At 39.0% G+C, this 25,622-nt stretch overlaps 1 protein-coding gene across 24 annotated transcripts in view; it reads right to left on the bottom strand.

Annotated features, from left to right (window-relative positions):
• adgrl2a (adhesion G protein-coupled receptor L2a) overlaps positions 1 to 25,622 on the bottom strand; it is a 133,607-nt gene that overhangs the window by 92,271 nt on the left and 15,714 nt on the right. For all 24 annotated transcript variants that reach the window (XM_077583579.1, XM_077583580.1, XM_077583578.1 and 21 more), the window contains exon 2: positions 18,716 to 18,891. In XM_077583579.1, coding sequence (XP_077439705.1) covers positions 18,716 to 18,791 — 76 coding nt within the window. In that variant the 5' untranslated portion in view covers positions 18,792 to 18,891. The remainder of the gene's footprint in view (positions 1 to 18,715; positions 18,892 to 25,622) is intronic.

Below are 25,622 nucleotides of genomic sequence, written 5' to 3'. Positions count from 1 at the left end.
ACCATTTGAAGATTGGAATTCTTCAAACTTCATTTGACATTTCATTTTATGTTGGACTAGTGCAAGATTGTTAGTGGAGCTGTCAAAATTAACCGATTAATCGGCAAGTAATCGATTATCAAATTAGTCGACACCTATTTTAATAATGGAGTAATCGTTTTTTAATTTAAAAATTCCAAATACTCTGATTTCAGCATATCAACAGTAATTGTTCACTGATTTATGTAGTCCTTCATAAAAGATTTTCTGTGTTTAATCAAAAAACATTTGCAAACATCTGTTTTTACTCACAATACAAACAATGGCCGAACCGGTAACACAGTACAACATCAATCCTCCCTTTTTTTTGTCATCAAATGAATCCAATAAGTCGATTAATCAATTAAACAATCGATACATTAATCGATTCTAAAGATATTTGATAGTGGCAGCACTAATTGTTATGCGAGCTAGCTAATTCATATCTGATACTTGAATTGCTTATAGCATGAAATGTTCATGAAAAAAAAAATCAAGACAGAGAGGTAAAAGCCTAATGATAGGACTAGTGGAAGACGACGAGTCAAAAGAGCAGCAAGGAAACAAGTGTTTGAACCTCATTTGTATTCGCCACCATCCGACTCCCTCCAGTTCATTTACATCTCTGCTACTTCCATAGCAACAGCAGGGGGGATATCCAGAGCATCTTTGATATACATACATGACTGTGAAATAGATGTTGTAATTTCTCTGTGAGGACACTTTTGGCTTCTTTACCAAGAAATGAACCCCGTTGGGCACTTCTTACCAACCACCTCCTGCACTTGAGGGTAGAAAAGCCTATGTGGGAAATGCTATTCGCTAAATCTGACCTTTTTAAGTAGAAAATGATCTGATGTAAATGGTCCCTTTATCTGGACTTTCATCTCAGACAAATATAACTTAGCAACTCGATACTTCATGAATCCTACAGGAAATTTTGTTGCAGAAGTCTTGCTAGCGATAAAAACATAAAAGCAATGAAAATTCACAGCCTGGTGAAACGCCATGTACAGTTGTATGTAAATCAACCTTTCGGCCTAATTAAGCTCAATGGGGCTCATCAAGGTCATAAATCCCCCCCCTTTTTTATAATGCATTATTGACTTCCCATCATCAGCACATGTCGGCTGGCTGCACTCACACAAGCACACACTGTCATCTCACCGTCTAATATCGGATCGCCCTGGGGCCAGCTAGTGTGTGTGTGTGTGTGTGTGTGTGTGTGTGAGATAGAAAGGGTGAGTGCTTTTTAGGCCATAGAAAAAAAAAAGCAAGGACATGTTGTAATGAAATGGCTGCAATGGCCATCAAATATGTCACTATGTGCCATGATGCTTGGCAAATATAGCAAATAGCCAAGCAGTATGTTTTAGCTATTATTTTGGCACTTTTTCGTTTTTCTTTTTTCTCAAGCCAGTTCAAGAAAATGGAGTCGAAATTTATGGAGCCAATGATATGGTCAAAGCCATTTTTGCATTATTTTGTAAAATGTTACAATGGGGCTCTTTGCACAAATCGATTACTTCCTGAACTCAGTTTAATTTCCTGTTTTTCATGATTGGACAAACTTGATTAATCCAGGTGTGCCTGACCTCAGTAACCACGACGACAATGGCCAGACACACCTGGCTTAATCATGTCCAATCATGAAAGACAGGAAATGAAACTGAGTTCAGGAAGTAGTGGATTTGTGCAAAGAGCCCATTGAATGTTGTTGTTTCTTTTTTTAAGCTCGTGAAGTGAACCAATGGGTCATTCTTAAAGAGAACTGAATTAAACAGTTCCTGCAAAGATGAATCCAGTCTTTTGACCTCATTATGCTGCCTTATTGCAAACAATATTTCACTTTATATGAAGTAAGTTTAAATATGATAAGGATGTTAGCCATATTTTTTTTTTTAAAAGACCTTTCAAATTGGATTTCGGGACGTGTTTGCCAGCTCGCTGCCACTGTTTCCATTACAAATGATGAAAAAATAGACTCATATTCGTCGAGCGGCTCGGACCGGGTTCGCTCTCTGCTCCAATGAAGCGTTTGATGCTCCTTGATTCAATAAGGAAACATTTCCCAGTGGGTCACCAGTGGCGGCACACACAAATGAGAGAGGTCCATCTGCTCGGTTTGCATTCCCCAAGAGCCCTTCCTCAAGTAGGACCACAGTGCTCGTCCCCTTAGCCGAGACGACACTCTCATGCGTATGCATTTGTGCCACATTATTCAGCTAGTTTTTCCAGTGACCCCCACCTGCCATTGAAGCCTGCTGACCAGCCCACTGAGGACATCACTGTTACCACATCTGATTGAAGTCTTTCAGTCTAGACTGCAGACTGCCTGCCTCCTCGTTATTGGAAAATTCACATTGATTTCACACTCATGGGCTGGTGGACTTTTTGTAATGATATACACGAGTCATTTCGCATCTTTCAATCATGTCCGCTTTTGACGTTTGGCACTCTTAAGTAGTCGTACAAATGATGGATGGTCACAGTCACAGTGAATTCTCTTGAGTAGACAATTCAATTCAATTCGAAAAATGTATTTCATTCTTTAAAAGAAGAAGAAATGAAACAAGATAAACTTATAATATCTGTCCCTAATCAACACACACACAAAATAAAAGAAAAAAAGGTCAACACAAAATAAATGACAGCAAACAGTCAAGACGCTTTCTGACTACCATTTAAACAAAAATAATGAAATAGAATGACCTTGTACTAATTATATTTTTTCTGACATTTTGAGTTGAAATACATCGTTCTTTTTGTTTTGTTTTGCATTTAGGTTTGGAAAAAATATATGTTCCTCTTAATTTGTACTCACTTTCCCTTTTTTTTTTTTTTTCTTATTTGCATGTTAATTGGTAAGATTTCATGATGGGCTTTATACAATATTTTAAGGCGGCTTAACACCATCAATTCATTCAATTTTAAAGTTTTAATTTATATGAATATTGGATTTGTGTGATCTCTGTATCCAAAAACCGAAAACGACACGAATAGCGCGTTTCTGTAAAAGAAAAATGGGTGCAGTTTTGGCTGTACACCCCCGCACTTCAAAGGGTCAATAGGTCAGATATGGAACAATCAATGAATTATATAACAATAACAAAGCATTCTTATTCAATGATTCTTTAACCTTGTGTAAAACGGCTACGGTTTGGGATACCTTAGATTTGAAAATCTAAAAATCATAAATCTGGTTTTACTTATAGACAGTCTGTTGGCGTTGAACCACTTCATAATATCCTTAAACTCTTTCTCTATTACTTACAATACTTTACATATATTTTTCCCGGCATAAAATAAAGTGGTGCAATCGGCAATAGTCTGGTTTCGATCCAATTGTTTAGAATTTTTTAGGCAAATTTACTGAAAATGCCCAAAACTGACTTATGCCCATTTTCATATGTTATTCTTTTGTGAATATTGAGAGGGGATATTTATTTAAAAGAAGGAAGAGTTTGCTTTTGTAATTCTTGATAAACCGTAGAATTTCTTTGTTGTTTTCCATCGAAAATTGCATTAATATTCGCTTCTTTAATTAATTCCAAAAAGATTTCTGTTATATATACCTTACTTTAGCGTCCGCCATTGCTTTGTGACTACACATGTACGTAATATCCTGTCAAAACGTTGCGACATTTTTTCGATTTGCTTCAAAATCCATCCCCTCCAAGCTTTTAAACTTTTTTTGCTGATGTTGGGCCCTTTTTCGAATTTCAGTTCCATTCAGTTTTATTTTCGCATTTCTTGAAAATTCAAACAAAAACTGACATCTATAAACACGTGGACACATGGAGTGAAAAACTGACTGTAAAGTCTGGACCATGTCCGGTCCGTATCGAAATTCTCTGTTCAGGTTTGTGGTATGTGTGAATGGGGATTAAGCCTTCTTACTAGCATTTACGGTCTTGCAACTGTTTCCTGCCATCACCCTGACACAGTAAGGAAGGAAACTTTGATGTTGTCATGATTTATGAGACAGCTCTCATGACTTGTATTCTCCTTTTTGCAAACTGATTTCTGGATTTTTCAAGTGGTATGTAAATCATGTTCATTTAAAATTAAGATAAAGCAACATCAAGGAATAACAACCCTGCCAAGTGGCGCCATTATTCGCATGGACATTTATCTCAGTTAATTAAAACTGACTTACTCTATTGGTATTGATTTGTAATGTTTCCACATGGGAAACCTTGGATTGCTGTTTTCTTGGGGCAATAGTTTACTTTAGGGGCTAAAGAAAAGAGAGCCAAGCCCTTGACATATGGACACACTTAGGGGTCATAATGACTCACAAGGTCAAATGCTGAGTCGCACGGGGTCAAGACGTAGTGATCTGTCACAGGACAAATGGTCTGGACTGACAAGTTAAAGCTGACAGCAAGCAAACCAAAAATTCACGACCTCTTTGTCTAAATGGAGACTTTTGAAAATGGGATAATGAGCTGAAACAACTTTGCCAGACAGTCTCCTGGATTGGGACAAATGTTAAGATTTAGTTTTGGTGTACATTGACACTATATACTAAGTTGCAATAATTGTCTAACTTTGGTCGATTGTGTGGCGTTGATTGTTTGGAAGCAATTGAGTTAAAAGTTGAGATCACTACTTACTGCAGCTGTAACCATCAGAGGTGCTTTTGAATCCGCCTCAACTATTTTTCTGTCTAAAGAAGGAAACATGACAAGTATGGAAAGATGAGCTACATCACTGTAAAAGGCTTCTCTGGCACAACAACACATCAATCTGTTTGAGATGACACCGATATGGAAAATGGAGTTCAGAACATTCAGAGCCAGATTCTCAGATCCCATTACAAAAAACCAAAACAAAATTATTCTAATCATGCAAAACACCCCTCCCCCCCAAATGTCCATTTATTTCACATGCCAAAAAAACGACTTAACAAGCTGCCTAAATGGGAACTCAGACTTCCTCCGAAAGGCGCTGGATCTAAATCCTTTATATTTACGACCCCAGTTCCACCACCCCTCGTTTACAGGAGCCTCAACTGGATTTATAGCCGCTCTAAATCAGGACAAAAGAAAGCAAAAGGACAAAGAGGACACTGGCAAATGCAAGCAGCAATATCTTGCATCTAAATCTAAAAAAAAAAACTGCAAAATATGCATCTTTCTGATGCATTATGTTCTTTCAACAGAACGCAAAATGGATTGCACTTACACATGCTGAGATCAAAGTGTCTTTTATCCGCAGTGAAAGCATCTCCCTTGAACACCTGCTTGAATTAGCTGGAACAGTTCATGTTCAGGTGAAAAATCAATAGTTTCATAAAACACTGCTTTGAGTGTGCTGAAAGGAGACTAAATTGTATTTAAAAGACATGTGATTTTACTTTGTTCCGTGACCACACTCTTAACTCAAATCCTATTCCCCCATTGAAATGAATGGAAATGCCATTAATCCGTTTTAGCCTCACCCAAAATTACACAGTTGTGTAGCTCATGAGTTTTTAACGAGAAAAATAGCACTCTATAATATTGTCATTTTTAAAATGGAACATCTTGACCAAACGATCTGTTTTTAGCCAGAACTAGCCACGGCTAGCAGCTCACATCTTTCACAATCACATTATGGTAAAAGCATTTTTACCATCTTACATTGACACTTACCTTAATCAAAATGGTCAAAACACACTTTGGTAGGCTTTGTCGGTTGGCAATCCTTTCTATGTATCTTTGCAATTCCGGACACTTCTTTGTCCGTTCCCATTTGACATTCCATGGACCCGTGAACGGCATACAGTACAATGTTGTGCAAATGACGTTGTGTGAATATTATTTAGAAGCTTCATTTTAGATCTTTGTTCGCCGTATTTTTGCACCCATTGTGAGGGGGTTCGTAAAAATCCGATGAACAAATTAATCAATCAAAGTAACTTGTAGTAAGCAACACGAGCGCTCCTCAGCATTTGGTTGCATTGTCTCGCTGGCCGTTTGCCCCATGAAAGGCTTGCTGGGTCGATAGGTGGGGGTCGGTGACGTCATGTGAATACTATGTATACAGAACACGTACCTAAGTATCAAACTGATGGCTCGTATCTCCCCAAAAATATTTGCAGCATGATTACAATTTGTTTTTAATACATATTCCAGTTCAATGTGCTGTGTAAGACATTTGTCAGCACAACCCTTGAAGAGTTTCCCCTTCTGATGACCAGTGAATACAGCAACTCCATGTGACATGAAACTGCTGGCTGGTCACCCTAAAATTCCACAGTGATGCAGTACACCAAAGAAGAAAGTCAGCTATATTTGTCCTTTGACCAAACGAGCTAGTTCATTTGCAGTCCCGAAGCTTCCATGCTGGTTCTGCTTTGAAATACCATCTACTGGATAATCAAAAACATTCTCCTCATCTGCCCGTTCCACAGAGCACTTGATCAGCAATCAAATGAAGGTAGATTTGCAGCCTTTTATGTCCCCAACACTTGTGATATGTTGTACTTATTTCAGTATTCGGAATAATTTGCTCAAGATTTGGATTATAATTAGGCATTAAAATGCAAGCATATCCATGTTGATTTAAAAGTCTGCTGATAAAAAGTTCCCCGTGTCTTCTGGGTACATAATAAAGGTAAACAAAACAAAGTTGGTTCTACACAATGGCTGTTTTTTCCCAAGATCACTGCCTTGTATTTGGGATTCAAAGAAGAGACTCGGCTGATTATAAAACAGTTTTGCAGATTTGCTTTAGATACATTTGTGAGGAACCCCCATGATTCTGTCTGAGCAAGAACAAAATGAGACAAAGCATGACGGTAAAAATACAAGGCTGACGGGGAAAAGATGAGGGTAGATGACTAATCAAGAGCCCCAGAGATCCCACCCACCCAGTGTGGGCCGTCTGTGACTTGCTTGAATGGCCTTTATTCACACGGATCAGCCCAGTGAATGACAGGTAAAGGCAGACTTCACAAAAACACGGAAGCGCTCTCACACTGAATCAATCTGCTTGTCTGAAACCCAATTAAGAACTACATTAGAGCTGCGGCTACATTTTGACAAACAAAGTTGTCTTGTTTTGTCTGTGAGAAATCTGCAAGACTCATGAGACACACAACAACAACAAGTCTTTCCTTTCATTAAAGAAGGAACAACAACTCAGGAAAAGTAGCAAGGATCAAGGTATCCATGAGACACCATTTGTAATGTCCTTGTAATAAATTGTGATGATGAGAAAGTATTAGAGCTGAAAGAAAACATAGTGTTTCCTGTAACAGGTGTTATCGAAGGTGACTGCGCACAGCCAATTAAATATTCTTGTCAAGTTTTTCCCCCGGCATAAATAAGTACAAAAGGCAGCCTTAACACAGTGGTTGAAAACACGAGTCGCTGGAATGTGAGCTAAAGCTCACCTTGACATCGTATGGTTTGAAATGATAAACCCTGGACTGGTCTTTCAATTACAAGATGTGAAGATTGGATGTGGATAAAAGAAGGTCGTAATTGCAAATGTTATTGAAATACTTTAGATTTATGATTTATTCATTCCTTTCTAAATATCACAGAGAAGTGATGGATATCTGTTGACCAATCAATAAACTGCAGTGGCTATAGCTTTACCTTTTGGGTAACAACTGCAGATGTTGATGGTGCCCTTTACAACTTCTGACAATGAAAAAAAAAGCATGCACTGCACCCCAATGAATCAAACTGTTGCTTCAAACCAAACGTGGCATCACCCTCCTGAGTCGCCAGGTGAAAGGAGGTCCGTGACTGTTTGGGTTGGGTGGGAGCATGTCAGGACTCTGCAATGCTCTGCATGACAAACACCAACCTGGGGCCAGCTGTGACAAAGCACTAATCCAACAAAATCCCTCCTTCCTTTGCTGAAAATCCTAATGAGGATTTGAAGTGCTCAGTTGGGAGGAGACCCGGGGGCTGTGGCTACACTTTGCCACTGCTCATTGTCTCCTTATCTCCAAGCCTGGCTGGTGATGAAAGAGACATGACAGCACGGTGGGCCTTAGTACACAAGGCCCCCCACGCCTGCCTGGCTCCATGGGGCTACAAACAACCACAATGGCAGCATGCAAGGAGAAGAGGAGACAAAACTAACAGGACTTGTTTACCAAAGATACATGAGATAAAGAAAAAAATCACCAGTGACTCATCACTGTTTTAGGGTTTGGCTAACTAGATGAGAATGATATCCTAAAAGCAAAAAAAAAGCCTTTTTTCGTCTCCTGCAGTTTCTAGTTTCATAAAAGAGAACGAAAGCATTCACACCGCACAAAATCGACTGTTAACTGTATTTTGCATAAATACCTATGAAACTTAATCTCGCATTAATCTCGACGACAGTTCCGCATGAATTGAGCACTGGACCAATGACTTGTTTTAACCCTGGAGAACCCAAGAACCCTTTTCTTCTTTGGAAAATTATGAATTATACATTAAATGACTGCTTTATAGCAGTCATTTAATGCATAATTCATAATTTTCATAGTGTTCACTGAACACCAAAATATGTTTTTTCAATTTTAACCCTTTTTTTTTAAACTAGCTCAGAGTTGCTAATTTATCAAAATATATATCTAAAACGTACTCCTAGGCATTCTGCAACATGATATGAAATAGATTAACAAAAAAACCACAATTTTACCATCTGATGGTTTGTTGAGAAGATGGTTTTGTTTGGATTGATTTCCAGCTCAACAAAACAGCATGTTGCCAGCCATCTTGTCACCACCACTCTGGCTCATGTAAGTGCAATATTCATCCACTAGATGGCCCCATGCAGGGGTCAAAAGTGGCACTCTGGACTTTTGAAGTTAAATTTGTAAAACAAAAAAAAAAAGGTCTTTGTCATTTGAGTAGCATAATTTATAGGGGCCAAATTTGACCCCGTGGGTTTTCCAGGGTTAAGGTATCTCACTAAGGAAGGTAGCTAATGTTGGAGTCACCGATACATAGTGACTTAGTGACATAGTGACTTGTAGCAATACTTACAATAGCAACATCTGCGCAAATGTTTGGGAAAGTGTTTGCGAAAAAATATATGGCGTTTACTAGCAACTACTTGGGACAGTATTGCAAAGATTAGCAACTACTTGCCACTCCTTTGCAACTGATAGTGAACACTTGGGAACGTTTGCTAACTTCTGAAGTAGCAGGCAAATCGAAGGATAGCCGATTGAAAAGTTGCGTCTTCTTTTCTGACGGTCAACAACTCTGAGTGCAGCAACAACGGTGGGGGGTCTCCAGCAGAGAGAGTTCTTCCTCAGAATGCCAACAACCTCCCCAAAAGCCCCCTAAGTGGTCACTGGCTTACTTTATGATCAATGTGGAGAATAGCTGCTGAAATCTCACTATAGGTCAATGGATATTGGAACCATGGTCACGCGGTCTGTTGTATGTGTCTTGTGACCATTTCCAAATGCTTAGGCTGTATCGCAAACACATGCCACTGTTAGCAAAACAATGAATTTGTTTCGAACATGTTTGCAACCTTTTCCGTATTCTGACAAAAACAAAAATGTGCTATGTTCGTAAGCATTCGCCACTCAGTGAGATACTGGTTTTGGTTTTAACTAAAAAGCACATTTTCAAGACCCAACTTGAACAGATCTGTATATATAAAGGAAGAGAATTGTGTGACTGTGACATACTTGCTCATGTTTTGTTAAATTAACACAAGATACAGGAACAGTGATGCCAGAGGTCGGCCCATCGTTGACAAATACCCCAATACACGGGCTGAGAAGGACCGTCTGTTCTGACCCAGAATTGACAGGCGAAAACCTGCTTCAGTCTGTGTGTGTTTTTATGCTTTGCGTCATAAAGCACTCACCGAAAATGTGGGCATCCGTCAACGACGGGGCCGATGAATAGACAGAAGTGCCCAACTCTAAAAGTTTTCTAACCTGGTTCTTCTGTGTTCAACTCTGATCAGATGAGGAATAACCAAGTTACTTTAAGATGTTTATTTAAAAGTAACCCAACGCCTTTTTAGCTTGGGTCTTCAACATAAACTTGCCGTATAATACAGTGAGGGAAGTAAGCTTTTAGTGTATTTTTTTCTTTTGTATTTAACAAAAAGAGTCTGAGGTTCCAAGAATGCTTGCTTGACAGAAAGTATTATGCTTTTCTTTTTGAAAGTTTTTGCTGCTGCTGAGAAGATATCGCCTGGTGAAACAATTGGAAAACTAAACACCGCAGAGTAACAGAACACAGCCGCTCCTAAGGGAAACATATTGACTGGATTTTTGTGATATTTTGGCTTTCTTTTAGGAGACCTACTTGTATGTAATACATTTGGAACCCATTTTATGACCAATTTCATGTTTGCTTGAAGCCAGCAGATATAACTACCCAGAGAAAATTGTGGCATGGCAGTGGGTGGCGCAAGATGGTGTTCTTACAGGTTCTGGCTCGCATTAAACCCTCAGCTTTTACTTCCAGTAATTACATTTTGTAAAACCCTGATTGTCTATTTCACTCCATTCACATTGAGATTACGGTTTAAAGCCTCTTCTCCTTTGCTTTCACGTGATCCAAAAAAAGAGGACTTTTAAAGGTGCCCTTTTATACTGCCCTTGAGAAATTTCAAGTACTTCAAACAAATAAAGCTGTGAGAAAAACAGGAGTTGATGTAAGAGAGGATGGGAGAGGAAAAAAAGCGTGCTCCTAAAAGTTTGATCCCTGAAACATCTTTTAACCCATTAAGGCCTAAAGTGCCTGGCAAAACATGCCTCTAAAACCTGTGGGTGACTTTTGAGTCACCCCCTAAAGTTTTCCTGGAAATTCAACAATATTAAAAAAAATAACTGATATCTCAGCTCGTGAAACAGATAGAAACATAACTCCAAAAACATTTTAGAGCTTACACCTGTGGCGTTCACCTAAGTTTATTATTATAATCCTTCAATATGAATATATATTTTTTAATTAACAAACAAATGTCGCATCTGCGGTTGTATAATTCCAAATATATTTACCTTCAACACTGGAGCACAGTTTTAATAACCTTGGGGATCGGGGTAATTATTCGTCATCCATTCCGTTACAAAGCCATAAAAATTTTCAACATCCTCATTGTCTACAAACATATTTCTTAACAGTATGATACTGTCGACTCATTACACTTATTGGAATTCCTCCTGCGCCGTCGTCAATCGCGTCATTTATTTAATAACTCCCGGGAATCTGCGTCAACCATATACAGTACGCTCGATTGAAATTCCAGGACATTTCTTTTCTTTGCTCCTTCCTCGGGTCTCCTGACGGCCTCACGACTCTGGCTGGAAGTGTTCGGTTTAGGTGAACGGTTTGGGATTTTTTAATAGGTTTTAGGTGAACTAATGAATATACACACACTCATACACACGCACACACACACACGCACGCACACACGCACATACATATACTCACCCACATATAAAAAAAATAAAAAAGAGAGCAATGATGATGACATGTCAAATCGGTAAAATTACCGAATGAACAATACTGAGCTCTCCAAAAAATAAAATAAAATAAAAAATAAAATAAAATAAAAAAAATAAAAATGAAATTCCAGGACATGCTATGATGCCCACGTCACCCTATTGTGCATATTCTGATGTATTTCATTTGCTAACAAAACAAAATCCGCTCTCCTGGCTTTAACGGTAGAAGCGTGGTCACGCGCTCCTGGCCTTAATGGGTTAAATCATGGCATAGTACTGACATGCACTTCAAGTCAAAGACAGAACCGGCAAAAGCCTCATAGTAATGGAATGAAAACATTCTATATGAAAAAAAAACGAAACAAAATTATACTTATAAAACCCACTGTGCTTTTTGAGTTGAATAGTTTTCTATAAACAAACAATACAAATGGAACTTGTGTATCAGCTGCTCACATTTTCCCCTGATTGTTCGCTGTTCGAAAAAGTTTAAAAGTGACAAAGTTAGTGAGAAACGGAGCCCATTTTGCCTTGATTGATTCTCAGCTGTGCGTCTGACATGTCGCAAACCCCCCCCCCCCCCCTTTTCTCCTTGACACAGAAACATTGCTCCACTCTGTAATTCGAACAATCTCAGGCGAAGCCTTTGAAGAGAGCACACTTCTGATGCTAAGTGTGACTTGTTATTCACTCGCTGATGCCGACAAATCTTCTCAGCCTGACTAAATAACACAGACAGACTTGGGAGACGGTTTAATCATGTGTTACAAGAGAAAATCATCGCTGCATTATACGTTACCGAAAACATGACAGAATTTCTTGGTAAAAAAAATCACACCCTCAGCGAAATGTGTTCAGGTTGCCGTGGTAACGGTGGCAGAGGACACCAGCAGGACAAAGGAAATGATCCCGCAGTTAGACGGATAGCAAAGTTGAGTGACTTTTGTGACAGACGATATGATTGCTTTGTAAATGTGCTCAAAATTGTAGGCATGCTCCGTGCAACCCAAAATGTGCAAATGTAAAGTGTTTAACAATGAATGCTTCATCATAGATTAGCACAACCCTTTGAACAGTAAAAGTGTTTTATCTATGATCCATTACAACACAGGAACAATATACAGATTTTGGATGATGGTCATTAACTTAAATCCCTGACGGAGAAATTCAACACTTTTCTATATTATTGTGAATTTGCAAATTTTCATCAACAATTTTGCTTTGCTAGGATGAGTTTGTTGTAAAAGTCACTCACTTGTATGTGCATATTGACAGATCTCTTTTGCAATCAATGTCTAATTTGGTGGGAGTATTCTCTTCTATTATGCAGGAAAGTTCTGAAAGGAAAGTCAATGTGCCTTTTACATTGTGCTATTTGTGTTCAGGCTGAGACGGCACATTCAGGTTAAACAGGAGAACAAGCTGACAAACCTGTGTTCCTAAAACTCAACCTCTGAAACAGTTCATTAATTTGCATTTAAGTGGTAAAATGCTAGGGGTATTTGAATGTTATTTAAAAGCACATTTTTATAGTATTCCTTTTAATTATTTTCACTTACTTGCATTTCTTAAAAACTTGGTATGCTTACAAATATTTTGAATAATATTCATCTGGCTACTGGATAGTTTTTGTTGCCTTATTTAGGGGCGAACCAGGTATCGGACTGATACCTGGCCTAATTTTAAGGTATCGATACTGATAGATATTGTAACATTTTTAATACTTAATTTCATATATTAACCATTGTTACACATTATTAACATTTTAATTCTTCAGTATTAACCTTGTCGAAATGTTTTGTGTCCTGTGCAGAGCAAGTGGTGTTGATTTCGGTATAATCTGACCTTAAGCTGGGACATACTATTTAGTCTAAAAAAGTTCCTTCTCAGCGTTTTGTGCGAAAACACATTTAGTCCTTGAAAACAGAGTCTGTTTTCGAACACGCACTCCTGACTCTGTTTTCGCCATCGCTCATGGAAAAGTACCCAGAGAGTATGTTTTGTCTACAAATGAAAGAGAGGAGGTCTTTTAACTATAAGAAGCCATTGTACACGCGGAAGAGCTACATTCGACGCTCTGAAATTCCACCTGTTTAAGTGAAGCAATTGGAGTCTGTAATGAATGTCCAGAGATCTCTGACCTTTTTTTATTAAATCATTTTTGCAAAGGTGTTTTTTCTTACATTAAATCTGTCTTCAAGTTTTCGAACACGCAAAGAGGACAAAATAATTTTATTCCTCTTTCAATACTCACGACCAGAAATTAGAAGACTAGAAAATAAAAAAAAAAATGTAAGTAAAAATTTAACTTTGTGATATATAGATCTTTGTTTAAAATGATCTGTCATTGTTTTGTTTTGTTTGTTTGTTTGTTTGTTTGTTTGTTTGTTTGTTTGTTTTGGGAGGGGGCAGTATCAAAAGTACTAGTGGTATCAATATTTGGTATCAAAATCAGTGAGTACTTAAGAGTGAGTACTCAGACTGGTGTCAGTCAAAGTGGTATCGAACATCCCTCCTTTTATTCGTTTGTTTGTTCTGTTTAATTTTCTTGTGCTTTATATATATGAATTGTGTGATTTATAAAAACAAAATGGAGAAAAGATAAAACGGCCATTCATGTTATGTCATTTTAAGGGAAAATACTATATCAGACTAGATATAGTGATCACAGAATTAAAGCTGCTCTCTGTAACAATTTGGCTAAAAATATCTTTACAATAGCCTTTTTACTTGATCATTTATGACTGAAACATCTTGTAATTAGTAAATTACCACCTTAGCTATTCACAATGGGTGCTCCTGCAAGCCTCTGGCCAATAGTTGACAGACTGGATTCGGGTTACAACTTCCCGCCCTCTTGTCTGCGAATGTGATGTCATGTGCGCGTTGTGTACATGAAGAAGGGTTGGTGCAGTTTCATTTTTCGTCAGCAGGTGGCAGTAGCGATTCGTAATTGAATTTTATGTGTTCGGTAGCTATCATCTATATCAAGATAAGCCAAGACAAGCGTTTGGTACTGAAGACGGTACTGTTTTTTTTTTTTTTGGAATGCACCGATTAGTGTCGGAACTACAGAGCACACTCAAACGTCAACATGTTTCAATTCCGAAGTGTGTCTAGGTTGTGACGAGTTGGCCATTTTCCATGATGTACTTGAACGTAGCAATGCATACACACCAGCTGTGATGTCATTAGTCAGCCACTCTCAAATTCCAAAAAAATAATAATAATTCCAGGTTTGAAGTCAAGTCAAACAAGTACAGTTTATAAAGTATATTGTAGCGATGATGAAGTCTTGCAGAATGCCAGGGTTGGTGTTTTCTTCCTTTTTTTATATCAAACATTGTATCAAACAGTTTGTATTGATATTGAATTAAAATTGAATAACATTAAATTGAAAAAGTTCAATTACAATTGTGATCTCCTGCTTTGGAAATCGATTCCCTCTATTTGTCGCCGATGAAGTTCAACAGGGAATGTACGACAAAGGGGTGTAAAGTGGGCTTTACTCGTATTTGCTGTTCTCTAATATTTAAACAGCAATTACATTTTTATCAAGTTCTATTATCTTTATGAGGCAATTAACATGTTTTACGCAAGCCAAGTTGGGTTAGTACTTTGACAAGAGGCAGCCCAACAGGTTGCGGTGTCACTTGGCAGCTTAAGAATGTCAACTTCAGCAGTATTAAGTCATCTTGACTTTGAGCCCTAAGTATGGGTCAAGCCTGAGATACAAAGACATTGACCCCCTCCCACAATGCAATGCTAAAATGTCCTTTGTGAGACCCTATCTATATGGTAGACGCCAATGTCAACTTCACACCCCGGTTTGCGCTAAAGTCTTTGTTGGAGATATAGAAGCAATTAGTCATTGATGATTTCATACATACATACACATTCAGATATCAAGGTAGGTCATCTTGCGTTGATATGAAACCTTTGAGTCCAGCATTGGAAATGTTAAAATGCTTTGTGATGATCAAATTCAACATTGTGAAGTGAAATGAGAACAACTCTGGCTGATATGCAATCTAAAATCAATATCTGAATGTCCTGCCAGACAATGCAGTTTCAATCGGGCTCTAAATGCTTCATTTGTGACAAAAAATCCGGCCGATGACTGTACACTCAGACCCTGCGGGACGCCCAGAAACACAGGTCACAGCTCGAGAATACACGCTGACTGCGGTAATGAAATTCTGATGCTACGTTCAGTTCCCAAAAAGTAGACATGACCAAAAAAAAAGGAGATTTCTGGGATACTGATATAACAACAAAAATAATCAATTACCACATGTAACTGTATTTGAAATGTACTTTTTTTGTGTGTTTAATAAAAATGCAAAAAAAATTGAATCCCAAAAAAACCCTGTTAAATCCACCTCCACCTCCCAGCTTTGTACTATATACATCCACATTTTCTTTGACAGACAAGACGGCGAGGAAAAAAGAAAAGAGAAATATAGGATGAAAGCCTTGCGATGACAGTGAACCAGCTGTGCAAATATAGATGAAAGACATGTATACGCGTGGACTGGATATGGAGGATGAGACATACGCTGTAATTGGAGGTCACAGCACAATCCCCCTCCAGTAAAAGGAATAATGTTGCGTCTGTGACGCTCTTCCTTCCGAATACAAACTTTAAACTATTTACAACATTTCACTAACTCATTTAATTCAATTATAAAAATGCATTAAAAAGATATTAGGCATCGACGCAGTGTTAATGAAGCGTGTGGACTTGGGGATATTGTTTGTAATGAACTGTTTCCGAGCTGATCTCTGTAGCTGAGATGGGAAATGGGACTGACACGAGGGGGGAGGAAATGCAAACCAACATAAATGACAAATGTTATCAATAGCCAAACCAAGTATGTGTTATTTAATAGCTTTTGCATATTTCTATTTAGGGGTTATGGCCACAAGTACAACATACAAACTTGGCTTCTTAAATATTACAAAAGTTAGTTTAAAAGTCTGTATGGTAAATCACAGACCAGGTTCTATTTTTTAATTTTTTGGGTTGTGCTTAAATTTTTTATTTATAAGAATGTGTCTACTTTTAATCCAAATGATGATTCATATTTGCAATTGTTTTATGTTGTTTATCAATGTTGTGAGATGCATTTTTTTTTAATAAAGAATGAAAATTTCCTTGTTAGCCTATGGGGAACATTAATAATCATTAAATCCATTTTTCTTTTCAAATACAATTTTTTGACAGTAAAATAATAATAATAATAATAATAATAATCTGACTGTTCTAAACCTGTTTACATGCAATTATTACATATCAGAGGACTCTAATGCTGCCTTAAGAAGTGTCGTTATGATAACATTGTGTACAGTATATTAGCGATGTTTGATAACACTTTTTTTCAAAACTTTACCAGTTTGAATAGGACTAGCTTTAAAAATTAATCAATCACTCAATCAATATTGTATCAATATTCATGTCCATAGCCTGATATAGATTAATACAATGAGAAATTAATTATTTTAATGTCTTTATTTCCCATTAATTCATGAGAAAATAGAATTTTAAATGCCTAAATCTGTTTTTACTGTTCACAGGAATTTGAAAAAAGTCATAAAAGGTATTTTCTTACATTTACAAAAGACCTGGCTTAATGCACGAAGACAATTCAGAATTTTTTCAATTATACAATTACAATTACAATTATTGAATTACAATTATGAAAATAGTATTTTTCATCTCACCCATGTTGATGTCAATGTTTGCGTAACACTTAAAGCTGCTCTATGTAGGAAAAATCTTTTTCAGACTGGCTTTGAGTTCGGATTTCCCGCCCTCTGGTTGCGGACGTCATGCGTGCCAGTGTGGACATGAAGAAGGGAGTGTGCAGTTTCATTTTTTGGCCACACGTGGCAGTATTCAGAATTAAATTTCCTACATTGAGCAACTTTAAGTGATTATGATACGTGTTACTTTCATTGACAAAAATAAAATAAATAATTTGACCCGTTACTGCCGCCGTATAATTTACCGTAATTTGGAATGTAATGTTTATGGAGTTTTTATCATGTTCTTGATATTTAAGAAGAATTGATGTTCCCTAAATATATGTATATTAATCAATATTGTACTGAATTTAATTTAATCGAACAATAAAAAGTGTGTGTGTGTGGGGGGGTATTTTTCATGTGCTGTATTCGTGTGGGCTTACAGTAGCATTTCAAAAACTATGTAGCGCCAGGTGAGAGCTCCAAGCTCCCTGGGATCCCAACTATCTCCATTTGCTCTAGGTGTAGTCACATTATAAGTCTGGAAAATTGCAAACTCTTATCGCCGCATGACGTGAGACGTGAGATGATGTATGTTGCCAGCATTGATGAAATTCTGCTTCTCAGTGTTTGCCAAAGCCACTGAAGCTGAAAGGAGCCACACACTCCGCTTCTTGTGTGACTGTAAAAATCCAAGCCAGATGACACAAGCTGAAAACAAATTGTATGTTAAGATTATACACGGGTGATTTGTGTGACATGCTGCATCAGTGATTAATTTGCCAACTCGTTTCAATAATCTTAAATTGCAGATATTATTTTTTTTTAAAGAAGAAAAAAAAGGGAAGACTGGGCGAGAGCTACAACAGTTGGCAACAAAGAAACAAATCTATAATGGTTCTTCTGATATACTGCACTAACCAGAAGCCAATTTTTAAAGCAATCATCAATTACCAAAAGTAGTGCACCACTATTAGAGTGATTAAAGACTAATAAGTAGAGGAAAGTGTTTATGATATGCAGTTTAGACATATAAATCCGGCCATTAGGATGCAGCCGAGACGCATTTAATCACAGCTAAAACGCACCATGATTAAAACATCAACGTTTTTGAGGTGTGAAATCTGTGAGCGCTGGCTGGCCACAGCGTAGAACATTTTAGCCCCAAATTTCCGAACGCATCCAGCTCTGATGCCACTGGGAACAACTGGCGCTCTCAAGCAGAAAATCTCTGGCAAATCACAATTTGTCTGAGATATACGACTAATGAAAGCGCTCCCGATCATCTCCGTCCGCCTGAGCCTACGGTCCTCAGAGCCACATTACTTAGACATGCACTGTGGGACTTCATAGGAGCAGCGCGAGCGCTACATTTTCATTGCTCATTGGAGAATTCCTAAATAAGTCTATAAGAAAGAAAATTCCCTACTGAGTGCCTGACTGTCGGTGATCCTGAAAAACTTGCTGTAAAATGGCGGTATGGAAACAAAGTGGTCTGTTTTTACAGGCCCAAAGAGTTTGACGGGCACTTACCCTCAGTGGAGTGGACTTGGGCCAGCGTGATGATAAACCAGCACAAGGTGTGTACTTTCCACATGGCGCCAAGCATTGGTGGTCTCTCGCAGGTTTTTGTGTCGTGACAAAAAGGCTTCTGATTAAAAAAGTCCAATCCAAACGCTCTTAGACATGGTCATCATTGAGCCTCGCACCTGTGAAGGGAGCAGAACGAGAGGGAACGACATTTACTGCGTGTGAGAGGAAATCTGGGAAATGCTGCAAAACCCACACGGACTGGCAAATAAGCGCATGAGGTCGATAATCGTGAGAGGGGGAAATCCTTTAATGGCAAATGGAAGCGGGACCGCCTAACTGACAGGAACTGGGTGCAACCAGTACTGTCAAACAGACCGAGCCAACCCCACTGTGACCTATAAGAGTCTTCACCTTATAATTCCACTATTGTATATTTTTTTTTAATCCGCATCTATAAATCATAACCCGTGCCTACCACCCAGAAGCACATGAGACATATCATAAAGATTTTAAAGTGATGTTGATTTATTAAGACATCTCAGATTTGGAGTCGGCTCTCGCTTGCCGACAGAAAGTTGACACGAGCCCAGAGTGAAAACGCTCCAAACGGAGAGGAAGCGGCCAACTGTGAGCCGAATTGCCTTCTGCGTCCGCGTGCACGAGAAATACTAAATCAACTGGCGGCAGCGTTAAACGCAAAAATCATACGGCTGAGTGAGCGTGATCTAACATGTTTCCCAACCACTTCAGCCGGGTGAATTAGTGACATTATATTGAAAGCCCACAGAACTAGTTAAACATATACAGTAAAATCACAAAAGGCCAATGTATGACTTACTTGAGTTATCTATTTCAGAAATTCTAGCTGCCAAGTTAAGAAGTCAAATTGCCTTTCCCACCCCCCGAGGCGCCGGCAAACAAATAAACACTTGAGAGCAAATGGTCAACACGCTTTGTTGTGACTAACCACAAATGTATCTCTGCATCCCCACCCTTTCACTCCCATCACTCCCAAGCAGGATTACTGTCTCCCCATCTCATCCATACCCGTCCCACGAGTTGTTGGAATGTTTGTTTTTGCTCTCTTTCGCTACAAAAGCAAATGGCCTCCTCCCAAGTCTTGGATACACCAGTGAAACCTAACGCCTACCTGCACGTCCAGGCAGGCGTTTCACACTACTAACCTTTTGTCCGCCTGTTTACATTGCCGGGTTCAACTCCGTCCTTTCAGTTCCATCAACCATTAGCGCATTTACCAAGGGATGTGGCATCACTCAGGCAACGGGACACACAGGACCCCATTAGAAACTGTTTTCCCCTCATCTTTTTTTTTTAGCCTGATCAAAAACAGCCATGTCCTTCTTTCTGTGTCTGCAACCTTTCTCGGAATGTTCGCCTTCATGCACAACTGAAGCAGTCTGCCTGTCGCGTGCAGCCAGAGCTGTAAAACTCGGCTTCCCCTCACTGGAGAATATTGGCTGGCTGCAGAGCGTTTGATCCGTTTTGTGTTTGCTAGTTCCCAGACAGAGTATAGTACTTCACGGGTATGAAAACATGCAGCATGCACACATTAGGCAACAAAGTTGTAATTAAGTCCACCATAATCACCTCATCTAATATGACAGTATGCCTCTGAGACCTTTAATTTCAGAGCCATTAAATTGAGGTTAGCGGGATGTTTAAGTTCAGTGAATAATATATAGTTCCACAAGAAATGTGATTGCATAAAATATTTTGTTTTAAGATTTGCACATTCATTTAAATTCAATTTTAATCCCATGGTTCTTTTAGTTTACAAGCCAAATTTCAAACAAACCAAATAACTAATTTTGCATATTCCTTGTAGTGGGATGGAGAATAGACCTTTGGTGTATGTGTGTAAGAATGACAAAAAAGGAAAGTTAAATAAAAATACCCTAAGCAGCAAATGTGTATCATTCACTATATTATGTGAATCCTAATTTACATGGTCGAAAAGGAGTAGGAAGAAAGATAAACTTGATCCAGTTCATTTCTAAATGAGTATATGTTTACACAATGAGCTAGTAAAAATATGTTTTGTGAGTGTATCAATATTATTTTCAAAATAATGTTGTTTACTTTGACCAGCAAAAGTTACTCTCATATAAATGGTAATGTGCTGGATCACCATCTAAACCGTGAAGCGCGGACAACATCATGATGAAAATAGACGTCATTTCCACTTTTTATTTTGTACTATTAAAAAAAAACCTTTTCACTAATAGCCAACTATTTGGGTTTAAAAAAGGGTAACCCTTATTCGAGTTTTGACTGCATTAAATCGTAGTTGGTGTCCTACATGCTACATGTCTTCCATTTTCACAGTTTTGGGAGTGGTAACATAATTGTTTTCAGAAACTTTCTGTTTTCAAATGATTGTGAATGATTTTATATCGCTCACCAAACGGCGACTAAATTAGAAAATACATGGTTATCTTTGAAGGTGCAGAATTAGGCCCTGAAACAAGGACTGTTCCGCCTTGGTGGAGGTTTTTGCTGTATTAAGTGACATACTCCTTACAAGTTCTTACTGTATGATGAGGCCTTGTGTTGGCCGTCTGTACAATAAAGCTCCAAAGGGAGCATAAAGGCTTTTAGTATCCTTATGAACACACACAGGCTTAGCACCGACTGTTCTGTCCACTTACAATACTTGTGGTGCACACACAGAGACATGATGATAATCCACTTCAAAAGCTATCTTGTGCAATAAAAGAATTGTTGTGGAGATGGAAACGGTCCAAGCCTTTTTTTTTGATATACTAGAGAACAAGGAAAAATCAAATTGTACCCTGGTCACTTGAAATCAGTGTTTTATCACTTGACTACTAGTCACGAGTTTTACCATAAGTCTAGCATCCAGTTCACTCCGTGACCTCTTCTAAGCATGCACGGAATCCCAAATACATATTTATGGGATCTAAGCATTCACATGTCATGTGCAATATGAAATACCGATGCCCTGAGGCTCACGACCTTGAGTTAGGTAGATAGGTTATGATGTTTACATCATAGTATTACCCTCCTCTAATTTTAATGGAAATGCATGTTAACAAAGAGATTTCCTGGCTCGGTTAAGATTAATGGTCTGAATTAAAAGCTTATCCTCAAACTTGTCTGGAGTTCTGGAGTATCAGGAGAACACTCGCAAGTCTTCTGTCAAATAGCATTGCCTCCCTTCAACATATAACTACGTATTAGTTTAATCCTCGCATGCCTCTGTGTCTGTATTTCAAGCCAAACAACCTCATAGACCTGAACAGCACATTAACAGTTTCTAAGGCAGCTTAAGTGTGTCTGAGGGTGTCTCCGGTCTGTAAACAAACTATTACTGGATCCATATATAATTTTTTTCGTCTGTCATCATCTCCTAGCAGTGTTCTCAACATACCTCGATTGTCTGAAGACAAAAACCAGATGCCTTTTAAATACATTTGCCTGGGAGGCAGTAAAGTCTCCCACCTTGAGGTAAATGCAGAGTGTATTTCCCTCGAACATGTACAAGGTTGTTCTATAAATCGATTATAACAGTCTTGTACTTAACGTATTTCGTCTCATGCTGTGAGTGTTCAACATGCACAGACACCAAAGGCGCAGACCGGAGGGACATTGTCTGGCTGGCATTCTCCTCATTAGACGTGCTGAAGTCTCCTCTCTCAGCTGGAGCTTGCTTTTCTCTCCCCACGCCTTTAAACAGAGACGCCGCCGGTGATTCGTACTCTGAGCCCCCTGCACACCGCCGTGATCTAAGAACAGGTGTTTGCATCTACAGACTCCAGCCAGACAGATGATGAAGGACATCATCAGCAATAGAGTGGCTTGAATCACAGATTGGCCAGTTGTTAAATTGATAGGGTTTTTATTTTATTTTTATTTATTTTTTAATGTATGAAGTCGTTACAGGCAGATGTTTAAGTATCCTGGAAAACGAAGATGCTCCATGGGTGTGTATGACAGACTCTTTCAAGACAAATCAGTTGCATTTATAGTTAAGTGCAAAATGGGGGTTTAGTGGCTAAGAGGAAGGGGGTGATTAGAAGAGACAGGGGGAGGGCTGATTGAAAAGGGCAGTTTGAAATTTGAATTGGAAGGGTAGGGGGTGGGCTCTGGAAACAAGAGGCAGATGTGAAAGAATGCATGGCTTCTCCAAGACAAAGCTTTTGGTTGTCCCTCTTGGGCTGTTATAGGGCCACAGGAGAATAGAGGAAGAGTTGGGCTTTTCTATTAAAAGAGGTCTGGGAGGGAGAAAGGGGGGTTAGGGGTGTCTGAGAATAAAAGGACTCGAGTGGGGGAGGGGATTCAAGTTACAATAAAAAGATTGACAGCTTGCAAGTCTTGCTTGACCCTTGAATTAGCCCTTCAGCTTTCAACAAACCCCAAGAAAGAGTTGGGATGTTAATTGTCAGTGAACATCACAGGGATGCAAAAGAGGTGAAATGCAGGCCTGGACATTCACTCAAATGTAAATCAGAGCCAACAGACCGCCACCTGTTGAATAGAAGGGTTGCTTCTATTGGTTCTTTCCAACGGTATGCTCGGACATGAATTCATACATACTGTAAGACCCTCTGTCATCTCCGATCGGAAAGACTAAACTACCCGGGGAATCAAAGCTAAGATGCCAAACACACAGACACTTTCACAGAAGGAAAATAGAAGAGATTGTGTTCGTGCTTTGCCTTGGCCGAAGACGTACAATTTGGAAGCGGAAATCAGAGAATTCACAGTCCAGAGGAAAGAAATTGGACTCTTGATCAGATGAGTCTGGAGCCCCGCTGAGCCCGATATGGGGCAGGGAGGAATCAGGCGCTGACCCCTTCTGCTAGGGGAATGATTGAGAGCAGCCCGGGAATGACATCCACCCAAACGCTGTGTGACTGCTCGTGCCCCCCACCCCAAACAACGGCCCTGACCGGAGATCACGCAAGGGGAATATCAGGTCAAACTTGCACATAGCGCAACAGGACAGATCAGGGTGGGGTGGAAGGTGGGGGAAGGTAGGTCTCTATAATGGAAGGGGAAAAAACAAAGGAAAGTAGAAGACAAAAGACTTTTCAATTGATGCGTTCCCACTGTATGAGGAGAGTAATGGCTGATCATTACGGTCAATACTTTCTGATACCGCCTTAGCTAAAACAAATTATAATTTTACTGCTATGCAAGCATCATTTTTAGAGACAAAAACAATTTCACAACAGAGCCTGTGACAGCAGCATGGTGCTTGTCAGGCTCATTGCTTTCGTGTTTGCGCCGTTCATCATTTTTAAGAGCCACTCAATTCATCGATGAGCCGCGCTCCCCACTGATCAGGACATATGGCTACTAAATAAAGCAATCATGAGCCATTGGTTGGAACAATACAATTTATTGGGTGCGTGGAGACAAAACTGGAGCGCCTTTAAAATCAAACAAAAAAGAAGATAATCCAGTCTGGGTAGGGTTTAGTGGACAAAATAGCACGATATAAGTAAAATGTGGAAATGAGTAGGCTGTGATTTGGCCATATTCCTCTCTGCCTGCATATATATGACATCCATAACCTCATAATCACTTCAGTAATGCACTGAAAATCCTATTAGTTCTGTAAGATACCTATACCTGTCCGTCCATACGGATTATCGAAAACTGATTCGACACAGCAGCCAGGTCGTAATACAGTTTCCATAAATCTGAGTTGTAATTTTGATGTTTCACTGGCAATTGAAGTGGATTATCTGGAAGAGAATTTCCAAATGTCATTTCCACTTACTGATAGCACAAAACTATTCTTTCAGCTCTGTTGAGATAAGAATGATTCTGCCTGGACCATTAAACGGAGTCTTTACCAAATGTTCCCTGTGCTCGGGAGTTATTAGGCTGACATTAATACATTACGATAAATAGGAAGATCAGGAATAGGAATGGCTATTTCACGGTGATAGGAGCTGCCAATCAAGCCCAATAGGTCCTTGACCAGGCATGATTCACCTTGAAATAACCAGAATGTATGCAATGCCTATAGAGTGAACTCCACTGGCCAGAAACCCAATCCAATTAGCATGTGCACATAAATACTCTGCTAGGTTGTTGCTCAAAGAGTACATTAGGACACCATAAAAGTAACATTTACAGTGAGACCCAGTTGGCCATGGCTAAATTAGTCCAAACAAATTGGCGGATGAGACAAACTGATCTTGGCTGTGTGCCTTTAGGCTCTACAAAGTCCAGCATAGAAACTGTATGAATTCGCAGCAACTGCGTGCCATGCTATTCCATGATGGGTGTGATTACCAGGGGCGGGTTATTTAGAAAATTGTGCTGGTCCCTTCCGTCTTCCGTCAGTTATTCCTTTTTTCAAGCCGAACCAAACTGTAATCGTCATTTTGTTTTAACCACGCTTCACCACTATTTTAGAGGTCGGAATTCAGTCGTCAAGAAAACGGGTATAAATCAGTGACAGATTGAGAGATCTATCGCACTTCCATCATTTTCTTAAAGTTTGTCATCCGTCGTCATTCATCAGAAATTCATTCATGTGCGTCCATCAGTGACAGACTGACAGACAGTCCGTCAGTACTGACGGAATACTATGGACAAAACCAGAAAATCAAATGTGACAGGTTGTGACTGCCGTAGTACTGCCGTACTGAAAATTTGCCACAGCAAATAAAATGGGGCAAACGAAACAAAACCTGACAATAAGTTATAGGGCGTAACAAAACCGGCATCTTACTCTGGCCGCTACAGCATGTCTTTATTTTATTTACAATGTCAGCCATGACATACCCATTATAACTAGTGATGGGAAAATGAAGCTTCATGAAGCACTTTACGCCACTAGATGGTGCACTTGGTTTAAAGGTACATGCTAGTGTGATGGAAGTTGATTCAATTTCAACTGCATCTT

This window comes from Vanacampus margaritifer, chromosome 13, assembly GCF_051991255.1.
Source record: "Vanacampus margaritifer isolate UIUO_Vmar chromosome 13, RoL_Vmar_1.0, whole genome shotgun sequence".
NCBI classification, from domain to species: Eukaryota; Metazoa; Chordata; class Actinopteri; order Syngnathiformes; family Syngnathidae; genus Vanacampus; species Vanacampus margaritifer.
The sequence above is the reverse complement of the archived record's forward strand: the minus strand, read 5'-3'. Positions and strand labels throughout refer to the sequence as shown.